Consider the following 18,194-nt stretch of genomic DNA (forward strand, 5'->3'; position numbering starts at 1 on the left):
GCCTCTCTTTGTTCGCCCCTTAAAGCCGCGCCTGTATCAGGTGCCACTCCTCAAACTCATCAAAGATCTCCAGCCGCTCGATGCGCCGCTTGTCCTGAGGGTCGATGCACCGGCTGCAGGAGGGGGCAGGGCGGCAGTGGGAGGGGGGGGGGCAGCAGGGGGCAAGGGGCCTCCAGGCGGGTGAGGTGCGGGCGGAGGGAGGGAGGGCCTCGAGGCACCGGGAGAAGGGGACCTCCACAGTGGCGAGCGGCGGGTGGGTGGGCCCAGCGGGAGCGCTGGCCGCAGGCGCCGCTTCCCCTCGCATCCCTGCGCCCATGCACCACACACCAGCAGCCTTCGCGCCGCCCGCGCCGCCCGCCCTCACCTGTACACGTGATCCATTGTGTGGGCCTCCGCCCGGTGCCAGCCACAGTCGGTGAAGCGCTGCTGGTGCGCCTCCAGCGTCGGCGTGGCTGCGGGGAGTCCACAGCAGCGGCGCAGGCACGCCTCGGCCTGTGCGGCGGCTACCGGCGCGGCAGCAGCAGCAGCCGGGAGCGTGCAGCAGCATCCGGGCACCAGGCAGCCAGCAGGAGGCGCGCCCACCACTGCCGCCTGCCACCACAGCAGCCGACCACGCCAGTGCCCAGCCCCACGCCCGCCACACCAACACCGCCTGCGCACCTTCTATGCCCAGCAGCGCGCACCCCCTGCTCTCCAGATTGATCAGCATCTGCTGCCCGAACGCATCGTGGGGCTGGATCTGGGGCCAGAGGAAAGCACAGGGAAGCCAGGGAAGTGGGGGAGGCACAGACAGACCTCAACGGCTCGCTGAGTGCAGCACACTTCCAGTTACCGTGCAGGCTGGCAGCACCTCCGCCGAGCCAGCAGCGGCGCTCAAGGCGCAACGCCGCCGCCCGCAGCCCGGCCTCTGCTGACGGGAGCAGGCCGCCCACCTGCTCATACACCACCATCGCAGCACACTCCAGGTGCTCCGCCAGCCACCGTACCACCTCGCGGCTGCGCAGGGGGAGGCGAGGCAAGTGCCGCCGAGCACGGCGGCAGGCAGCCCGTCGGCAGCCTGCCCGGCCTGGCCGGCTGCGCTCAAAGGGGGACACAGACCTTTGCTGCCGCCTCGGGACGCCCATGGCAGCGTGCACCACCGCCAAGCGAGCAAGCAAAGCGGCCGGCCGACCAGCCAGTCACCTGTGCTGCGGCTGCAAGTAGACTAGCACACACTCTGACAGCACATAGGTGGGGGCTGCGGGGTCCAGCCCCGCCTCCTCCAGCGCCGCTTCCAGCTGCGACGGCTCCCGCAGGTCGATGGGCAGCAGGCAGTACCTGTCGGTGACCACCCGTCCCGCCTCTGCAGTACCAGAGCGGGCAGGCAGGCAAGGCAGGCAGACAGGCAGGCAGCAGCACGCGTCAGGCGGCAGCCAGGATCGCAAGCTGCGCAGCGGAGGCTCAGCGGGGTGCTCGAGTGCGGCCCGCAGGCTGCTAGACAGCACGGCCCCGACCTGGGCTGATGCTGGCGGCAGCGGCTGGGCCCCCAATGCACGCCAGCAGCTCGGGCAGCTGCTGGATGGCTGCCGCCTTCTTCTGGGCGACCTGCAGGCAGCACAGCCGCAGGCAGGGCAGTACGCACTTCAAGCGCTTCTCCTCGGCATTGCACATGTAAACACGTGTATCAACACACAAGCCGTGTGGGGCCATGCACAGCGACCACCCAACCCCACAGCTGCAGGCGACAGCGGCGCCCCAGCCGCCCCAGCCGCTGGCGTGCTGCGGCAGCCAGCCCGACTGCCAGGAGGCCGGCGCACGGGCGATGCCGCAGGAGGGCAGCGGCAGCCGCAGGGGCCTTGCCTGGCGGAAGTCCAGCTCTATGTACTTGTCTGCATAGATCCCTTCTGACGCCAGCTGAAAGTAGGTTGTGTCGTAGCCCGCCCCCAGCACCACCACCTGCCGCTTGGGCGCCTGCATGGGCGCCGCCTGCTGCTGCAGGCCAGGCTGCTGCTGCTCCTGCTGCAGGGTGGCTGGCGGCGCCGGCTGCTGGCCGGCAGGCTGCTCTGCCTGCTGCGACGGCTGCGGGCCGGGGGCCGGCGGCTGCTGCGCCGGCGGCTGCTGCGCTGGCGATGCGGTGCCGCCGCCGCCGAGGCCAAGCGCTAGGAACTGCATCAGCAGGCTACGCAGGGCTGCATAGCGAGAGTAGTAGCCTGCGGATCGCAACATAAGCAGGTGCCTGATCATCACATAAGTAGGTGGCTGAGGTCAGTTAAATCCTTCGCTTTCGCACGAGGGGCAGGCTGCTGGGCTGCGCTGGGCACTGCAAGCAGCACCAGACAGTTGTCCCACCTCGGTTGATCAGGGGCGAGCGGCGGGCGGGCCGCCGCACAAAGTGGTGCACAAACGAGTCCTGGAAGTAGCCGTGCCGCACGCAGGAGCTGCAGGGGCGGGGCCACGCACCGCAGCACCTTAGTTAGGGGCCCGCCACGGGCTGCGGGGGCGCCGGCGGCACCGGCGGCGGCAGCCGGGAAATGACCAGGAGCATCACGCACAGCTTGCTGAGCTGGGCGTCGTCATTCGTGTCCCTCACTCCCTCGTCGGAGGGCCTTCCAGCGCCCAACCCGCTGCCCAACCGGTTGCCAAGCATGGGTTCGAGCCGATCAGCGGCACTGCCGATTTCAGGGTGCACAGGTGCAGTCAATTGGCCTCTGCACCCGTCACGGGTGGGGGCGGGCTGTCCAAAAGCGACCTTTTGACAAACAGTTTGGTGAGCGAGGTGGTAGAAAACTCAGGAAAACATGAGGCCCCAAGCGCGCCGCAACGCACGCCCCTTCCGCCAACCCTTGCAATGGTGCATGTCGCTGTCGCTTCATCCAGCGCATGACAAAAGAGCCTCGGCTGTGTACTGGCGCCGCCAGCACGTCTCCCCTGGCCCTCGACCCGAACGCTCTGACCGCGCTGCAGGACCTGCTGGCGCGGGTCCCCGCGGCGGCCGTCAACATGCAGGCCGCCAGCGCCATGCCCTTTGTAAGCCATCAGCAGGACCTAGAGGTGCAGCAGCTCCTTCAGCACCTGCAGTCCAGCGCGAGACGAGAGCGAGATGCGGGGGCGCCGCAGCTGCCAGTGCCGCCTGCGCTGCCCAACGGCGGCGACGGCGGCGCGCCTCCGGCTCCCTCCCGCCCCGCGGCTGCCACCAGCCGACCAGGGCGCAGTGCCGGCGAGGCGCGGCCTGCCACCTCGTACAATGCCCGACACCAGCAGGCACGTATGCCTGCAAACACCCCTGCAGCCGCTTGGGGCGGTTGCAGAGTGCCAGCGAAGAGATGTGCGCCCTGCCGCCGTGTAGCCTGCCTGCTGATGCTGCTCCACCTACCCTACCGTGCAGCAAGCTCACGCAGTGTGCTTTTCCATGCTATGCACGTGCAGGCGGAGGCGCGTCGGCGATCGCGCATCAACGAGAGGTGGGTGCCGGCCTGTCACGCCTCTGCTCATTGTGCCCGCTGCACTGCGGGCGATTTGCGTTGACACATCCCCGCCCGCCTGGCAGCGGATTGCGCCTGCCAAGCTCCTGCATGCGCGATGGTAGCCCATCTGGGCTCTCTGCAGCCAGCGCTGACCGGTGCGCCCTGCGCCGCTGCCCGCTCGTGCCCCACACCCTGCAGGCTCGAGGCGCTGCGGCTGCTGGTGCCCCACACCGAGAGAGCCAATACCGCCAACTTTCTGGAGGAGGTGGTGCAGTATGTCCAGCGCCTGCAGGTGCGTGGAGGTTGCTCTGCGGCCGCGTGCAGAGGGCGTCGCGCCCCCCACCCACCCAGTAGCAGCAGCAGCAGCAGCGACAGTGGACAGCACGGCAGCAGCAGATGCGCCAGCCAAGCGAGCAGCAGTGCAATGGGGTTCGCTGGTTGGCCCTGTGTTGTGGCGCCGCAGCCGCGCGGCGCCGTCATGCAGGCGGACCTTCCTGAGTGCCTGCCCTGCCCTGCCCGTGCCCTGCCACGCTGCAGAGCCGAGTGACGGACCTGGAGCGCCAGCTGGGCCTCCCCGCCAGCGTTGCCGCCGGCCAGAAGGCGATAGCATTCGCAGGTGCGCCGGCACGAGCCGGCTGTTGGCAGCCAGGCGGGCAGGTGGCAGGTGGGAGGTCAATGCTGGGCGCACTGGGCACACTGGGCCGTCCTGCTGACCTCTCTTTCCCAGTTCTCCTAAGGGCCTTGCAGACGACACGCCTGAAGCGACAACGCTGACAGCTCAGCAGGACGACCGCCGTGCATCGCAGTCGATGCCGGAGCAGGGTCCGGCGCCGCCGGCGCAGCCAACGCAGGCGCTGCCGGCGTCGACGCCGCCGGCGCCGGCGCCGGAGGCGCAGGCCGGCGTGCACTCGGTCCAGGCGGTCCTGGCGCTGCTGCAGCAGGCCTCCCAGGCGCCGCCGGTGCCGGCCCAGGAGCAGGTTCAGATGCTGCTGCTGCAGGCGATGCAGGCCCAGGCGGTGCAGGCTCAGGTGCAGCAGCAGCTCGACTTGCTGCAGCAGCAGCAGCAGCAGCAGGTGCTCCCGCGCCACCAGCCAGCGGCACAGTTCAGCCTCCAGTTTCAGCCGCCGCCATCCCTGCCTCAACAGCAGCAGCAGCAGCAGCAGCAGCAGCAGCCGCAGGCGCAGGCTTTCCTGCAGGGGATGGGCAGCCGGCCGCTGGCCCACTCTGGCGCCACCAGTGGTGGCGGCAGCGGCAGCAGAGGAGACTCGGGGGCCCGGCGGCCCTACCCGGCAGCGCTGGGGCCGCAGATGCTGGCCGCCGCCGAAAGCCTGGGCACACTGTCGGCCGGCGGTGGCAGCCGGCGCTCGGCCAGCCGCAGCGTGGTGCAGGAGGAGGCAGACGCGGCGGCTGCGGAGGCCGCGAAGCGGCGAGGCGGGCCAGGCATAGCCACCGACGAGGAGCTGGATCAGCTGCATGTGCACCTGGCGGGCCAGCAGGTGGGTGGTGTGGTGTTGAGGGTTGCAGAGCGGCGTGGTGCGGCAGCAGTTTGCAGCATGCCGGTCGCCTGCTGGTCGCCCGCCGGCAGCTTGCGCCGGATACCATCCCAGCAGGGCAAATTCCGTTCCTGGCGCCTCGCCGAGCAGCGCCTGTGTGGTTCCCTGCAGGACGACGCCAAGCGCCGGCGCCTGGAGTCGCAGTAGCAGTTCCCTGAAGCCCGCGCCGCTCCCACATCTCTCCCATTCCATTTCCTTGCATTCATTCAGTTCCATGATGCATGCACCACACGAACTTTCGTTTGCCTGCACGGCTGGTTGCAAAAACCATGATAAACAACCATACTAACGCATGCTGCCACCACTTCTCCCCCTTGCTTCCTGGGCAGCACGATCCTGTTTTTTCCGCTCTGACTGCCACAGGCACAAAACGCATGCCCCCTGAGATATGAATCAGCGGCTGTGTCCAGCCGCCTCAAGCGTTTCTTGCACCGCCCAGGGCCGCCGCGCATTTTGTCGCACCTTGATTTCACGAGCGTAGCCAGCGCCTTTTGCACGAGTATTGAGAGCCTCCCTGTACAACCTACCTGAGTGTTCACTGCCTGCTTCCCGCCTGAGCTGTGTAACATGGGAATACCATCAAGCTGCTGCTAGGGTGGAACTGCCTATTAAACTGGTGCCCAGGGTATTGAAGCCAGTGCCCTTATGGCATGCAGCGCTGCGCCGACATCTACCGCTGCCGTTTATGTGATGGTAATCCCAACCGCTGCACCAAATGCGCCGACGACTTCCCGTACGTACTCACCAGGGACGGGCGCTGCGTGCTTCCGTAGTGTGCTGTACATGGTGCCAGCATGAACTTAAGGCGTTACAAATGCGCCAGCAATATCAAGTCAGTGAGTTGCTAAGTAGCTGAAACAAACCGGACGCTCAACACTCTCCGAGGGTCACCTGGGTCACCAACAGTGCCAAGGTCAGAAGCTGCCAGCTGCGACCGCCAGCGACTGCGTGATGCGGCGCAGCAACGGCAGCTGCGCCTCCACGCCTGCGCAGCTCTCCTTGGCGCACGAGATGTTGCCGTTTGAGATGTACAGCTTGCCGCCGGCGATGGTGACTGCACGGGATGGAGAGGCAGTGAGCCTGAGCACAGCAGACTGACCAAGGGCAGCTGCGCTGCGGGAGGGTGCGTAGACCCGGCGAAAGTGCCCTGCTCATCATGTTTTCATGTTCTGTGCCGCCTGCCCGCAGCCGCCTGCGAGGCGCTCCCATGCCGCCCAGCAGCGACGCCGTTGCTCCAGAAGCTGGGCCACCCCAGGGCCTGTGCCCATGCGGCAGGCTGTGCGTACCTGTCGACAGGATGCGCTTTCTTCCCCGCGTGCTCTCCAGCTCGTACTCGAAGTCATACGTGGCCGCCCCGCTGGCGCTGCTGCGCGCGGTTTGCGCCACCATGGCCACGCTCAGCGTGCTCTCCTTGGCCCGCTCTGCATAGGCAGGGCAGGCAGGGGGTCGACTGAGCAAGCGCCGCAGGCTCCCCAGCAGCCTCAGCACAGACACTTTTAAGCAGCCTGGCGAGGCTGGAGCTGCAGAGGTGGTGCCGTGCAAGCTGCGGGGCTGTGCAGCAGCAGCACACCCCAGCTGCGGGCATGCCGACGACGCGCCTGGCAGCCGCTGCCTCCTGCCTGCCCGCATCTACCCACGAGGCTCTTCCTTGGGAAAGGCCACAGCCTCTGCCCATGCGCCCCTGCCGCCTCGCCCTCACCTGCCCCCAGCAGCCGCTCCCCCACCGCTTGCAGGTCTCCAAACTGGTCCAGGGAGGCGATGCGGACCGGATACACAGTGACCCCTACATTGGTGCTCTTCTTTGACGGGTCCCGAAACAGGCTGTCGGCGCCCGCCTTGTCCACCTGACGGCGGCGCAGCTTGTGTGAGGGAGGCAGCCAAGGAATCCCACACAGGCAGTGGCAGTGTGCAGCACACACGATCGTGGCAGTGTGTGGTCATGGCAGCAGAGGCAGCATGCGGGCGGAGCTCAACGTTGGTTGGCTGCTGGAAGCGTGGCAAGCCCGCAGGCTGCGCACCTGCTCCCACGCCGCTGGCCGCAGCAGGGTGTAGCCTTGGGAGGGGTTGGCAAAGGTCACCAGGTCGTCGGCTGCGCCTGTGGTGCTGGTCGCTGCCGCCGCCTCCACCTCTGCTAGGCTGCTAGGCGCGGCGGCTGCGCCCGCCAGCAGCAGGCCTCCAAGCAGCAGCTGCCGCCGCCCAAGGTGGTCCAAGCGTTGCTGAATCCCATGGCGTGATGCATCCACAGCTTGGCGGGCCTGGGAAGTGCACCGCGCAGGTTTCACACGACGCACAGCAGGCAGCGCTGGCAGCGGCGAGCGGCGGCGACAGTGGTGGCAGGCCTGCAAGCGGGTCGGTGGGATCACAGTCGATCGGTACGGCTGTCATCAGGCAATGACACACCATTCCTGGCTGCCCGTGGCGCGCAGTGCAAAGAGTGCCGACCCTCTCTACCTCCTGGCTCCCCGCCGGTGCCCCGACGTTTGATGCCATGGCACCGCCGCGATCGACAGTGTGCGAAGGAACTGCAATGCACTGGCCGGGGGAGTAGGGAGGTAGAAGGCGTCCCGCCATGTCACCACCCTCATAGCGCACCCAGCGGCACAGGGACATTCAAACCGTGCCTCTGCCGCCACAGCCACCATCCAGCCAGCAGGGGAGGAGTGGAGGCAGCGGGAGACCGAGCTGATCATCTTGGTGGGGGAGCGGGCACGCTGGCTACTGCGGTGCTGAAGCCTTCGGCGCCCGCATCCATGGCGGGCGCCACCAGCGCGGCCCACGTGCTGGCGCTGCTGGACGAGGACGAGGACAGCCTCAAGCTCTACGCCCTGCAGCAGCTGGATAGGAGCGGGCACGACTTCTGGTTCCAGATATCAAGCTCTATCGCAGCCATCGAGGCTCTCTACGAGGACGAGGACTTCAGCCACCGCGAACTGGCAGCGCTGGTGGCCTCCAAGGTGCGCTCCCCACCGATCGACGCCCCCCACCGACCCAGACAGGCCTGGACAGAGGCGTTGGCGGGATCAGCGGGCCGCCAGCGGCGCCAGGCCCTACAGGGGTGCCGCCGCCACCCGCCCCCGCTGCCGCCCACCCGCAACCGACCGCTCCTCCTTGCTCCTTCCACCTGTCCCGACCCCGACTCGCAGGTCTTCTACCACCTGGGAGACCTGGACGATGCGCTGACCTATGCCCTGGGTGCCGGCAGCCTGTTTGATGTCAACAGCAGCGCCGAGTATGTGCAGACCATCCTGGGTGAGTGGCGCCGCCGAAGTGAGAAGCAGCAGCAGAGACAGCGCCACTCGCTAGTCCCCTTCCGCGCCTCCTGCATCTTGCGTGCTGCTGAATTAGTAGGAGGCAGCATGTTGCATGCTGCATCGGCGGATGTGAGTGTTTCTTCCGGGTGCTGCGGCGGCGGCTCTGTGCAACCGTGTGCTCCACCGCTGCTGCCTTCCGCCGTTCTCACCCACCCTTCCCGCAGCGCGCTGCATCGACACCTATGTGGAGCAGCGGGTGAAGGAGGCGGAGGGCGGGGGTGCCAGCCTGGATGGCCGGCTGGTGGCGATCGTGGAGCGGCTGTTTGAGAGGTGTGCCTGTGCTGCCTCCATGTGCTGCCTACCCTGCTTCCTGTGCGCTGGTTTTGATGCTCTTCAGCTCAGTGCCTGCCACCTGTTCCGTGGCGTCTGTTGTGCATCAAGAAGCGCACCTGCTCTCGCCTCCCGGCCTTGTTGCCGCACCAGCCGCCGGCGCCGCGCTGACCTGCCGCGTGCGGCGCTGGCCTGCCCCGTCCTGCCCGGCAGGTGCTACTCGGATGGGCAGTACGAGCAGGCGGTGGGCATCGCGCTCGAGTCGCGGCGGCTGGACCAGCTGGAGAGAGCCATCACCTCGAGCCCAGGTGCGGGCGGCACACATAGTGGCGCCGCCTGGTTGTTTGCCCTGCCTCCGCTCTCGGTGCTGCGTTGCAGCAGGCGCTGCTTGTTGCAGCGGGCGCCGCTGCTGCTGTTCGAGTGCAGTGGCGAAGTGCCGTACCATGCAGCCCTTCTGGGAACACACCGGGTGCCTGTTGCCTGCTCGGCCAATCAGGAGCGCCGCCCGCAAGTGATCACGGTCCTGCCGACATCCCGCCGGTGTCCTGCCGCAGATGCGGTGCGCACGCTCAAGTATGCACTGGAAGTCAGCCAGAAGCTGGTGGTGAGCCGCGACTTCCGCAACCAGGTGTGTGCCTGCTCTGTCCACTAAGAGTGGATGCGCGGTGCCCACCACGGAATGAGGGTCGGGGCTCGCCGCCGCCGCTGCCGGGCGAGCCGCCGGCGCCTGGCGCGAACGCGTGTGCCGCCGTCGCTGCCTGCGCACCGCCCGTTGCACTGCAGCGTTGCCGCGTTGTACCGCACTGTACCTGCAGGTTCTGCGCCTGGTGGTGCGGCTTTACGAGGGCGTAGCGGCCCCCGACTACGCCGCCATCTGCCGCTGCCTCATGTTCCTGGATGATCCTGAGGAGGTGGCCGCCATCCTGTTCCGCCTGCTGGGGTGGGCGCGCTGCGTGCGCTGTGCCTGTCCCGCTGAGCCCGCGCGCCTGCGGCCAGCCTGTGCGGCTGGCCTGGCCGGCTGCGGCTGCTGGGGCGGCATGCCGTGTTTGGGGGACAGCCTGTTGCGCCTGGCTCCTGCCAGCCTCGGTGTAGCGCCCGCTGGTTTCCGCTGGTCCGGGCCCCGGGCCCGCATACACGCGCATGCTCGCCCACACACCACCGCCGCCGCCGCCCGCGGTGGCCTGCAGGGGCAGCGACGACGATGCGCTGCTGGCGTACCAGATTGCCTTTGACCTGGTGGATGCGGAGCTGCAGGCGTTCATGGGCAAGGTGGGCCGCAGGGGTGTGCTTGTCCGGCCAGGGGTTGTGGAGGGCAGGGAGGGGTGGGCGGGGCGGTTGGATGCTGGGGTGCAGGCGCTCATGGGCAGGGGGTTGGGTCAATTGTGTGGGTTTGTGGTGTGGGAGGTAGGCAGGGCAGGCACGGGCGGGAGGTTTGGGCAGGCGTCGTGTGGAGAGCAGGAGAGCATGCGGCAGCGCCGCCAAGCCCGGGCGCGGCACGCGGGCTCTCCAGTCCTGCTGCCTGCCTGCCAATCGTTGTTGACGTCAACGAAGTGGGTTTGACCTGTGCCTGCAGGTGAACGCCAGGCTGGACCAGCTGGCGCCGAGCCCCGCTCCCGCAGCCGCCCCCGCGCCTGCTGCCGGGGAGGCCGCCGCGCCGCCTGCTGCCGCCGAGGGCGGCGACCAGATGGAGATGGACCAAGCTGCTGCGGCGGCGGCCCCTGCAGCAGAGGAGGACGCCTCGCCCTTTGCCAAGCGCCTGTCGCGGTTCAAGGTGCGCCCCTGCCTGCCCGCGCCCGCCCCCCGCCTCCGCCGCCGCTGGCGACAACCACAGCACACCGCCGGATTGTCTCCCTCCCACCCCGCCATCCTCCCTCCCTCCCCCCCTCCCGCCATGCCTCCCCGCACCCTGTGACGAGCGGCGCTTTCCTTCTTTCCTCCCCTCAATTTCTTCCCTCCCTCGATTTCTTTCCTCCCCGCAGAGCGTGATGAGCGGCGCGGTGCCCATCGAGCTGGAGCGCCAGTTCCTGGCTCGCCACAACCACGCCGACCTACAGATCCTTAAGAACATCCGGGCCACGGTGGAGCCGCGCAACAGGTGGGCGGGCACTGCGGTGGGTGGGCGTCGGCGTCGGCGAGGCTGCCCGCGTCTGTTTGTGGGTGTTTGGTGGTGGGGTGGTGGGGTGGCGCCGCAGTGGTAGCGGGCCTGTGTCATAGACGCACGCAGCTGGCTGCATCCGTTGCGCACTGCCTGCCCACCAACCCACGCCCCTGTCTGCCCCCGCCCGCCCCCACCCGCCCTGCAGCGTGTGCCACTCAGCCACCGTGTTTGCCAACTCGCTCATGCATTGCGGCACCACCGTGGACGCCTTCCTGCGGGAGAACCTGGACTGGCTGAAGAAGGCAACCAACTGGGCCAAGTTTTCAGCCACGGCAGGTGGGACAGCAGGCAGTACAGGTGGCAGTGCATGCGGGCCAGGGCCGGGGGCCTGGGCAGTACATTTTCGCAGGCGGGCTGTGGGCATGGGGGATGCAAGGCCCCGGAGGCTGCTGGCTGGCTGGCTAGGTAGAGCCAGGGTGCTGCGGTGCCGTGCTTGCTCTGCATTCACCGTTTGTGAAAGCAACTCGCTGATGGCGCTGCTCCCCGTGGCGCCTGTGTGCAGGCCTGGGCGTGATCCACAGAGGCAACGTGGGCAAGAGCCGCGCCATCATGGCTCCCTACCTGCCCTCTGCCCCCGGCGGCTCCACACCCAGCCCCTACTCAGGTGGGCAGCCTGGGCTGCTGGCTTGGGGGTCTCAGGCGGGGGCTGCGAGGCGGGGTTGTGTTGGGGGGTGGCCGAGCGTGGCTGCCTGGGCTGGCAGGCGCCGCGCAGCTTTGCAGAGGGGATCCCTTGCTCCCGACTGATGCGCCACATTGCTGGTGTGCCTGCTCACCTGCTCTGCGGACTTCCCGCGGTCCAGTCATCACAGCATCATCACAGCGCACATGCACACGCCCTGGCACCCCACACACGCACATGCCTCCCTCCCTGCCTTGCAGAGGGCGGCGCCCTGTATGCTCTGGGCCTGATCCACACCAGCCACGGCGCCGACGTGCGCGAGTTTCTGTTGGGCTCGCTGCGCGGCACGCAGCACGAGGTGGGTGCCCTGCAGGCGGCCCAGCAGGCAGCTCTGGGCGGCAGGGCATGTGCCGGCGGGTGGCATGGCTGGCTGGGTGCGGGGCCCGGCCAGGCGGCGGCTGGGCAGCCGCGTTCGAGGGCCGTGCAGCACCGGCAGCGCGACACGTGCGGCGGCGCTGCTGGGCTCTCCATTGCTTGCTGGCGCACGGGCTGTTCCTCCCTTGGCCCGGCCCCGCTCCCCTGCCCGCCCACCTCTGGCCTGGCCTCCTCCTCTGCCCCGCCGCTTTCCTCCTGCAGGTCACGCAGCACGGCGCGTGCCTGGGCCTGGGCATTGCGGCGCTGGGCACAGAGGATGAGGAGGCGTTTGAGGATGTGAAGAACGTGCTTTACATGGACAATGCAGGTGGGTAGGGTGTGTGCAGGATTTGTGAGGGTCGGTTGCGGGAGGGTACAGGGTGGGTGGGTACAGGGTTGTGTTGGATTCGCGAGGGCCGGTTGCCGCGCAGGGAATCCCGCGCAGGGGGTGCTGTGCCTCGGCGCGATGGGCGGCTGCGGAGCCCGGCTGTGTGGGGCAGCAGCATGTGCGGTGCGCGTGGCAGCGCGGTGATGGTGTGCAGCTGTGGGTGACCCAGCCACTTGGCGGCGTGCTGAGGTGGCCTGACCGTAGCCCCCGCCCCGTGTCCTGGCGCTGCAGTGGCGGGGGAGGCGGCCGGCCTCAGCCTGGGCCTGCTGTTTGCGGGGAGCGGCACCGACAAGGCGGCCGAGCTGCTGGCGTATGCGCATGAGACGCAGGTGCGGTACCGTATGGTATGGTGCGGTATGATTCGATACTGCATGGTGCGGTGCCGTGGCCCTGAGCATATTTGCGGCAGCTGCCTGCAGCTGTGTGCGGACAGGGCCGCGTGCGCTGCTGGCAGCCCTGCCGCTCCTGCCTGCCGCCTCCAACCCCACCCCTCGCCATCCTCCTCCCTGCTCACCGCTGCCTGCCTGCAGCACGAGAAGATCATTCGGGGCGTGGCTGTGGGCCTGGCGCTGGTGCAGTATGGGCGGGAGGAGGCGGCGGAGGGGATGATTGAGCAGATGACCCGCGAGCTGGTGAGCCCGCTGCCTGCCTGGTGCTTTCTTCCTGGCGCTTTCTTCCTGGCGCTTCTGGTTGTGCGTGGCATGGGGCGCCCTCAGCTGCCCCGGGACCTTTGTCCTCAGGGGTGCCTGGACTGCCCACCCACCGGCGCTGCCCTGCCACACCCTCCCATTCTACCGCTGCGCCCGTGGGAGGGCTCCCTCCCCGCCGGCTGAACCCCCAACTCCCCTCCCCACCCACCTGCCCACCTGCGCAGGACCCCATCCTGCGCTATGGCGGCATGTTTGTGACGGGGCTGGCGTACTGCGGAACCTCCAACAACGCCGCCATCCAGAAGCTGCTGCACTTTGCGGTGTCGGGTGGGTGGTGGGCGCGGGCGTGCGGGCAGGCCTGCAACGAACGAGGGCAGGACAGATGCAATGACTTGAGTCGGTGGCCATTTTGGAGTCGTGCAGTACCAGTATCCCCTAAACGTAGAAGATAGAAGATACAGGGGATCGCACTTGGCTGACCAGCATTATGTTTTGGCAAATCACATGCCGCTCTTGCGACACCCCCTGCGACGCCCTCCTTTCCTCTGCTCCCTCTCCCTCCCTCCCGGGCGGCGCAGATGTGTCCAACGACGTGCGGCGCGCCGCCGTGCTCAACCTCGGCTTCCTGCTGGCCTCCACCCCGGAGCAGTGCCCCAAGATTGTCAGCCTGCTGGCCGAGAGTTACAACCCACACGTTCGGTGAGTTGGCTTCAGCGGCTGGGAGCGGCGGTAGCGGCTGCCGCAACCGCCAAACGGCACGGCTGCAGGCGGCGGCGCCGAAGCTTCCTCCGCATGCCGCGCTGGGTTGTGTCGAGTTCGGCAGTGGGCGGGCTGCGCCCCCTGCCTGCCCCCCGGGCTTGCACATTCGCCGCCTCCTCGGCGTTTCATGTACTGCCTCATGTACCGCCCGTACCGCAGGTACGGCGCGGCAATGGCTGTGGGGATTGCCTGCGCGGGGACGGGCATGCGGGAGGCAATGGCGTTGCTGGAGCCGCTGGTCAAGTGAGCGGCGGCTGTGTGTGTGTGTGTGTGTGTGTGTGTAGTGCACAGCGCCTGTGTGGGCGGCCCCATGCTCTGGTTAGGGCGTGGCAGGCAGCGTGCCAGTTGGCAGGGTGAGGCCGGGCTGGCTGGGCGGCACACACATGGCGCTGGCGGCGGTCGCATCACACGCCAGCCCGCCGCCCGGCCCCGCAGCCTGCGCCGCGTCTGCCCTGCCTGGCCCGTCACCCTGCCCTTACCCCTGACTGCCCCCTTTTGTGCTCTGTGCTGTGCTGTGTGTGTGTGTGTGTGTGTGCAGGGACAGCGTCGACTTTGTGCAGCAGGGCGCGCTGATTGCGCTGGCGCTGGTGCTGGTGGAGCAGCCGGAGAGCAAGGCCAAGACACTGCGCGGCCACATCGACAGGCTGTACGGCAACAAGGGCGCAGAGGTGCGGCGGCCGGGCTGGCAGCGCCCTTGCCTGCATCGCGGCGCCGCCGCCGGTGCTGTCTGGTTGGGTGGGCCGGTTGCGCCGTTGCCTGTGTGGTGGCTGTGCTGCCGGTGCCGTGTGGGCGCTGTCGCTGTTTGCGCTAGCGGCGCCGGCTTGCCGGCCGTGCCTGCCTGGCGTGGCGGCGCCTCCCTTTCTCACACCCCAGCCTGCTGCGTGCCACGTCCCCGCACTGGGGCCGACCCTGGCAGTGCCTGTCTGCCTGTCTGCCTGCCTGCCCCATCATCCTCTCCTGCCTCTGCCCCCTGCCCTGCCCTGCCCTGCTTTCCTCCCGCCGCAGATCATGACCCGCATGGGCGCCATCATGGCGGCAGGCATCCTGGATGCGGGCGGCTGCAACGCGACCCTGGGCCTGCGCTCTCGCTCGGGACACTTCAGGTGCGGGTGGCTGGGGCTGGGCGCTGGGGCTGGGGACTGGGGCAGGGGCTGGGGGCTGGGGGCTGGGGCTGGGGGCTGGGGCTGGGGGCTGGGGCTGACTGTGGAGCGGCTGGGTGCACTCCCCCTCATCCACTGCGGCCGCCGGCTCTTGGCCCCCATGCGCCCTGGCTATGGTCTGGCGCCCTCCCCCGCCCCACACACCCTTGCGCACGGTGGCGCGCTTTGCCCACGCATGCGGACGCACTCACGCGCCCCGCCGGCGCCGCCCCCGCCCTGTGCACCCGCCCCGCGCCCCGCAGGCGCACCGCCGTGATCGGGCTGGCGCTGTTCACGCAGTACTGGTACTGGTACCCGCTGTCGTACTGCATCAGCCTGGCGGTACAGCCCACCGCCCTCATCGGCGTGGATGCCTCGCTGCAGGCGCCCAAGCACTTCCAGGTTGGCAGGGCTGGTGCCTTTCTACTTATAGATTCTACAGCAAAGGATGTTTTGTGTTGCTGTGAAGTCCCAGCTTGGAGATCGCCGCAGGAGTGCCTGCGGTGCTTCTCGGTTTGGGCCCTGCCTGGAGGCGCGACTGGAGGACGGGCCCGGGGATGCCCGCCCCTGCTGCCCGCAGGTGGTGAGCAACTGCAAGCCCTCCCAGTTTGCCTATGCGCCGCCCGTCAAGGTGGATGACAAGAAGGACAAGGCTAAGGTGGGAAGGGAGGGGGTGGAGGGGGTGGCTGCTATGGGGAGAGGGCCTAGGGCGGCTGCTGTGGGGAGAGGGAAGGGGTGGCGTGGCTGCCTTGGGAGAGGGTGGGGTGGGGTGGGCTGCAGTGGGAGAGGAGCCGGTGTGAGCGACGGGTTGGGTGCGGCCAGCGTGTGGCTTGATGCGGGGAGCAGCTGGAAGGGCTTGTGGCGAGGTGGCGGGCAGGTTCTGGTTGGCTGGCAATAGCCCCCCACCCCAGCTGCCCTACTCCTGCCTTGCAGCTGCCCACCGCGGTGCTTTCCACCACCGTGCGCGCCAAGGCCCGCGCCGCCAAGAAAGCCAAAGACGCCGCAGCCGGCGACGGCGGCGGCGGCGCGGCGGCGGCGGCTGCGACGCCGCCAGAGGCCATGGATACAGACAAGCCGGCGGGCGGCGAGGCTGCTGCCGCCGCCGCTGCCGCGGATGGCGAGAAGAAGGAGGGCGGGGAGGCAGAGGAGGGCGGGGAGAAGAAGAAGGAGGAGAAGGCGGCTCCGGAGCCTGCCAGCTTCACGGGTGGGTGGCTGGCTGGCTGGGGAGTGGCTGGGTGTGTGTGGTGGGGGTGGGGGTGGCGGCGCCCGCTGCCAGGCAGGCCGCTGAGCAGTGTGCGGCTGTCGGGGAGGCAGGCATGTGGTGCTCCCCGCGGCGTCCCGGGCCCTGCTGCCAGCCATCCGTGTTGCTCCCTGCCTGCCTGCCTGCCCTGTCCTGCCTGCAGTGGACAACCCCGCCCGCGTGGCGCCAGGCCAGCGCAAGTACATCTCCTTCCCGCCAGGCCAGCGCTTCCAGCCCATCCGCCCCGCGCCCTCGGGTGCGCGCCCCGCAGCCTGCTGCCGCTGGGGAGGAGCTCATGGGAGCTCGCTTGCCTGCACAGAGGCTGCCTGCCTGCCAGCTGCACACCTATCCATGTGGCCGCGCCTGCTCGCCATGCCGCCTCCCCAGCCCCCCAGACATCCCCCCCACCCACCCCCCAATCCTATACTCGGCTGCAGGCTTTGTGCTGCTGCGGGACAGCCAGCCCGACGGCGGCGAGGTCGAGTATCTGTTCCAAGAAGACAAGCCCGCAGCCGCAGCCGCCCCCGCCGCCGCCGCAGCCGCGGCCGAGGGCGCCGCCGCGCCCGCGGCTGCTGCCGGCGCCGGCGACGAGCCGCCGCCGCCGGAGCCTTTCGAGTACGTCCCAAGCTGAGGCTGAGGCTGCGGCTTTGAGAAGCAGGGGACATGCGCGCGGCGTGATGCGCGGCGTCACTTGCTCGGCGCTCTCGGGCCGCCGCTGGGCACTCGCCCCGGCGGGCCTGTGCTTTGCGGCTGCTGCTGCAGCCCCTCAGGAATCGTGCATTCACTGTACCTGACTCTGTAACTGCAATCAATCAGGGCAGGTGTGGACCAGCTGGGTGGGGGGCGCCTGCTATGCTGGGCTGGGTGGAAGGGGCGGTGGTGCCTGCGCGCCACCTGGCGCCGGGCCGGTTTTCGTACATGCAAGGCCTCCGATGTGGGTGCGTTGCCTCCCGTCATCGATCGATCGGATCAGCAGGGTCTGTATAGTAGCTAGAGACCCATATTTTTGCGAAACTGTGCCACCCTCAGGCGGTGCGGCATCCCAGCCCATCTCTGAGCGGGCCTTGCTGAATCGCGGCATGCTGTATCAGGAGCTGCTGATGGCGGAGGGACCCGCGCCGTGGCGGTCGCCGCCTGGCATTGGCGGCGATGGCATCGGCGGCGGCGAGGAGTCGGCGACCCAGGGAGCGGCTCCTCTGCCGGGCGTGCTGTTGTGGCCCTTCCCCAGAGAAGGCCGGGCGCTGGTTCAGATGCAGGTTCAGACCCCGCAGCAGCTCCGGGAGCAGCTTGCCAGCTCGACGCCTGCACATCGCGCCAAGCAACAGCCCGATGGCGGCAGCGGGCGACAGCAGCAGCAGGAGCAGCAGCAGCAGCAGCAGCAGCAGCGGGATGGGAATGTGCCGGAGCGTAACAGCAGCCCTGAATCAGCTGGCGGCGGGGCAGGGCCAGCTGTGAAGGCGGCGGTGGCAGCGCCCGAGGCGGGTGGCGAGGATGAGGCGGGCCCGGCTGCAGAAGCAGAAGCAGAAGCAGCAGCAGCAGCAGGCACCACAGCAGCGCGGACGGCGCCGGGAGCAGACCACCGCGGCAGCAAGCGGCGGCGGGCCGTGGCTGGCGCTGAAGCCGAGAGCCGAGAGCCCCAGCACGCGGCGCAGGCAGCGGCAGACGGCGCGGCCTGCCGGCGGCACAAGCGGCAGCGGCGTGCCCGGCCCGCCACCGCCTCGCACCAAGCCCGGCCCGGCGGCGGCGGCGGCGGCGGCGCGGGGGATGGCGGCGCGGCAGAGGCTGCGGCTGTGGGGTGCCGCCTGCGGGTGTGGCTCGACCCTCACGGAGCAGGCAGGCAGGTCTTTGAGGGGCGGGTGGCGGAGCTGACACCCACGGGGTGAGTTTAGGGTTTAGCAACTTGCGCAGAGCAGAGAGAGCTTGCTTGCCAAGAGTGGTGGCTTCAAGTCATTCGCCATACATCACCGTACAGCGCAAGCTCCATGCCAGCAGCCCCGCCTGCCGCCGGCAGGGTTTCCTCTCCACCCGCCGCCGCCCCTTCACCCCTGCTCTGCCCGCCGCCTGCCCTCCGCCTGCAGCAAGCACCACGTCGTGTTTGATGACGGCGAGGAGGCGCTTCTGGATCTGTGCTCCACAGAACACGAGGTGGCGGCGCCGCCGGCGGTGGCGCCGCTGGTGGCGGCAGCTGCAGGCACCCGGGCCGGCGGCCCCGAGGCAACAGCAGCAGCCGCGGGCGCGCCAGGGCCCGCG

The 18,194-nt window shown here is 68.9% G+C and overlaps 4 protein-coding genes across 4 annotated transcripts; 2 read left to right on the forward strand and 2 right to left on the reverse strand.

Moving 5' to 3' along the window:
• Positions 1-19: 19 nt before the first annotated feature.
• Positions 20-2,626, reverse strand: CHLNCDRAFT_22266 (hypothetical protein; the record flags this gene model as incomplete). Its single annotated transcript, XM_005848359.1, has 8 exons — positions 20-113; positions 365-452; positions 661-739; positions 933-996; positions 1,183-1,342; positions 1,797-1,950; positions 2,270-2,417; positions 2,532-2,626. The coding sequence occupies 8 exons, from the start codon at positions 2,624-2,626 to the stop codon at positions 20-22; spliced, it is 882 nt and encodes a 293-aa protein (XP_005848421.1).
• A 233-nt stretch (positions 2,627-2,859) lies between these two features.
• CHLNCDRAFT_144757 (hypothetical protein) lies at positions 2,860-5,143 on the forward strand (the record flags this gene model as incomplete). Its single annotated transcript, XM_005848168.1, has 6 exons — positions 2,860-3,244; positions 3,365-3,440; positions 3,642-3,735; positions 3,981-4,059; positions 4,191-4,939; positions 5,108-5,143. 6 exons carry the CDS (start codon positions 2,860-2,862, stop codon positions 5,141-5,143), a joined length of 1,419 nt encoding a protein of 472 aa, XP_005848230.1.
• Positions 5,144-6,286: 1,143 nt separating this feature from the next.
• Positions 6,287-7,083, reverse strand: CHLNCDRAFT_17725 (hypothetical protein; the record flags this gene model as incomplete). The annotated part of the gene is made up of 3 exons (XM_005848360.1): positions 6,287-6,417; positions 6,696-6,840; positions 7,015-7,083. Coding segments are annotated over 3 exons (345 nt in total), but the record flags the coding sequence as incomplete, so codon positions are not given.
• A 663-nt stretch (positions 7,084-7,746) lies between these two features.
• CHLNCDRAFT_48732 (hypothetical protein) lies at positions 7,747-16,575 on the forward strand (the record flags this gene model as incomplete). Its single annotated transcript, XM_005848169.1, has 25 exons — positions 7,747-7,950; positions 8,140-8,245; positions 8,472-8,577; positions 8,791-8,885; positions 9,132-9,205; positions 9,393-9,517; positions 9,765-9,846; positions 10,151-10,348; positions 10,557-10,672; positions 10,881-11,011; positions 11,238-11,339; positions 11,615-11,712; positions 11,991-12,096; positions 12,388-12,485; positions 12,687-12,788; positions 13,031-13,133; positions 13,385-13,505; positions 13,725-13,808; positions 14,104-14,233; positions 14,571-14,668; positions 14,968-15,106; positions 15,285-15,362; positions 15,638-15,908; positions 16,108-16,200; positions 16,382-16,575. 25 exons carry the CDS (start codon positions 7,747-7,749, stop codon positions 16,573-16,575), a joined length of 3,054 nt encoding a protein of 1,017 aa, XP_005848231.1.
• Positions 16,576-18,194: the final 1,619 nt, after the last annotated feature.

This window comes from Chlorella variabilis, assembly GCF_000147415.1.
Source record: "Chlorella variabilis unplaced genomic scaffold CHLNCscaffold_8, whole genome shotgun sequence".
NCBI classification, from domain to species: domain Eukaryota; kingdom Viridiplantae; phylum Chlorophyta; class Trebouxiophyceae; order Chlorellales; family Chlorellaceae; genus Chlorella; species Chlorella variabilis.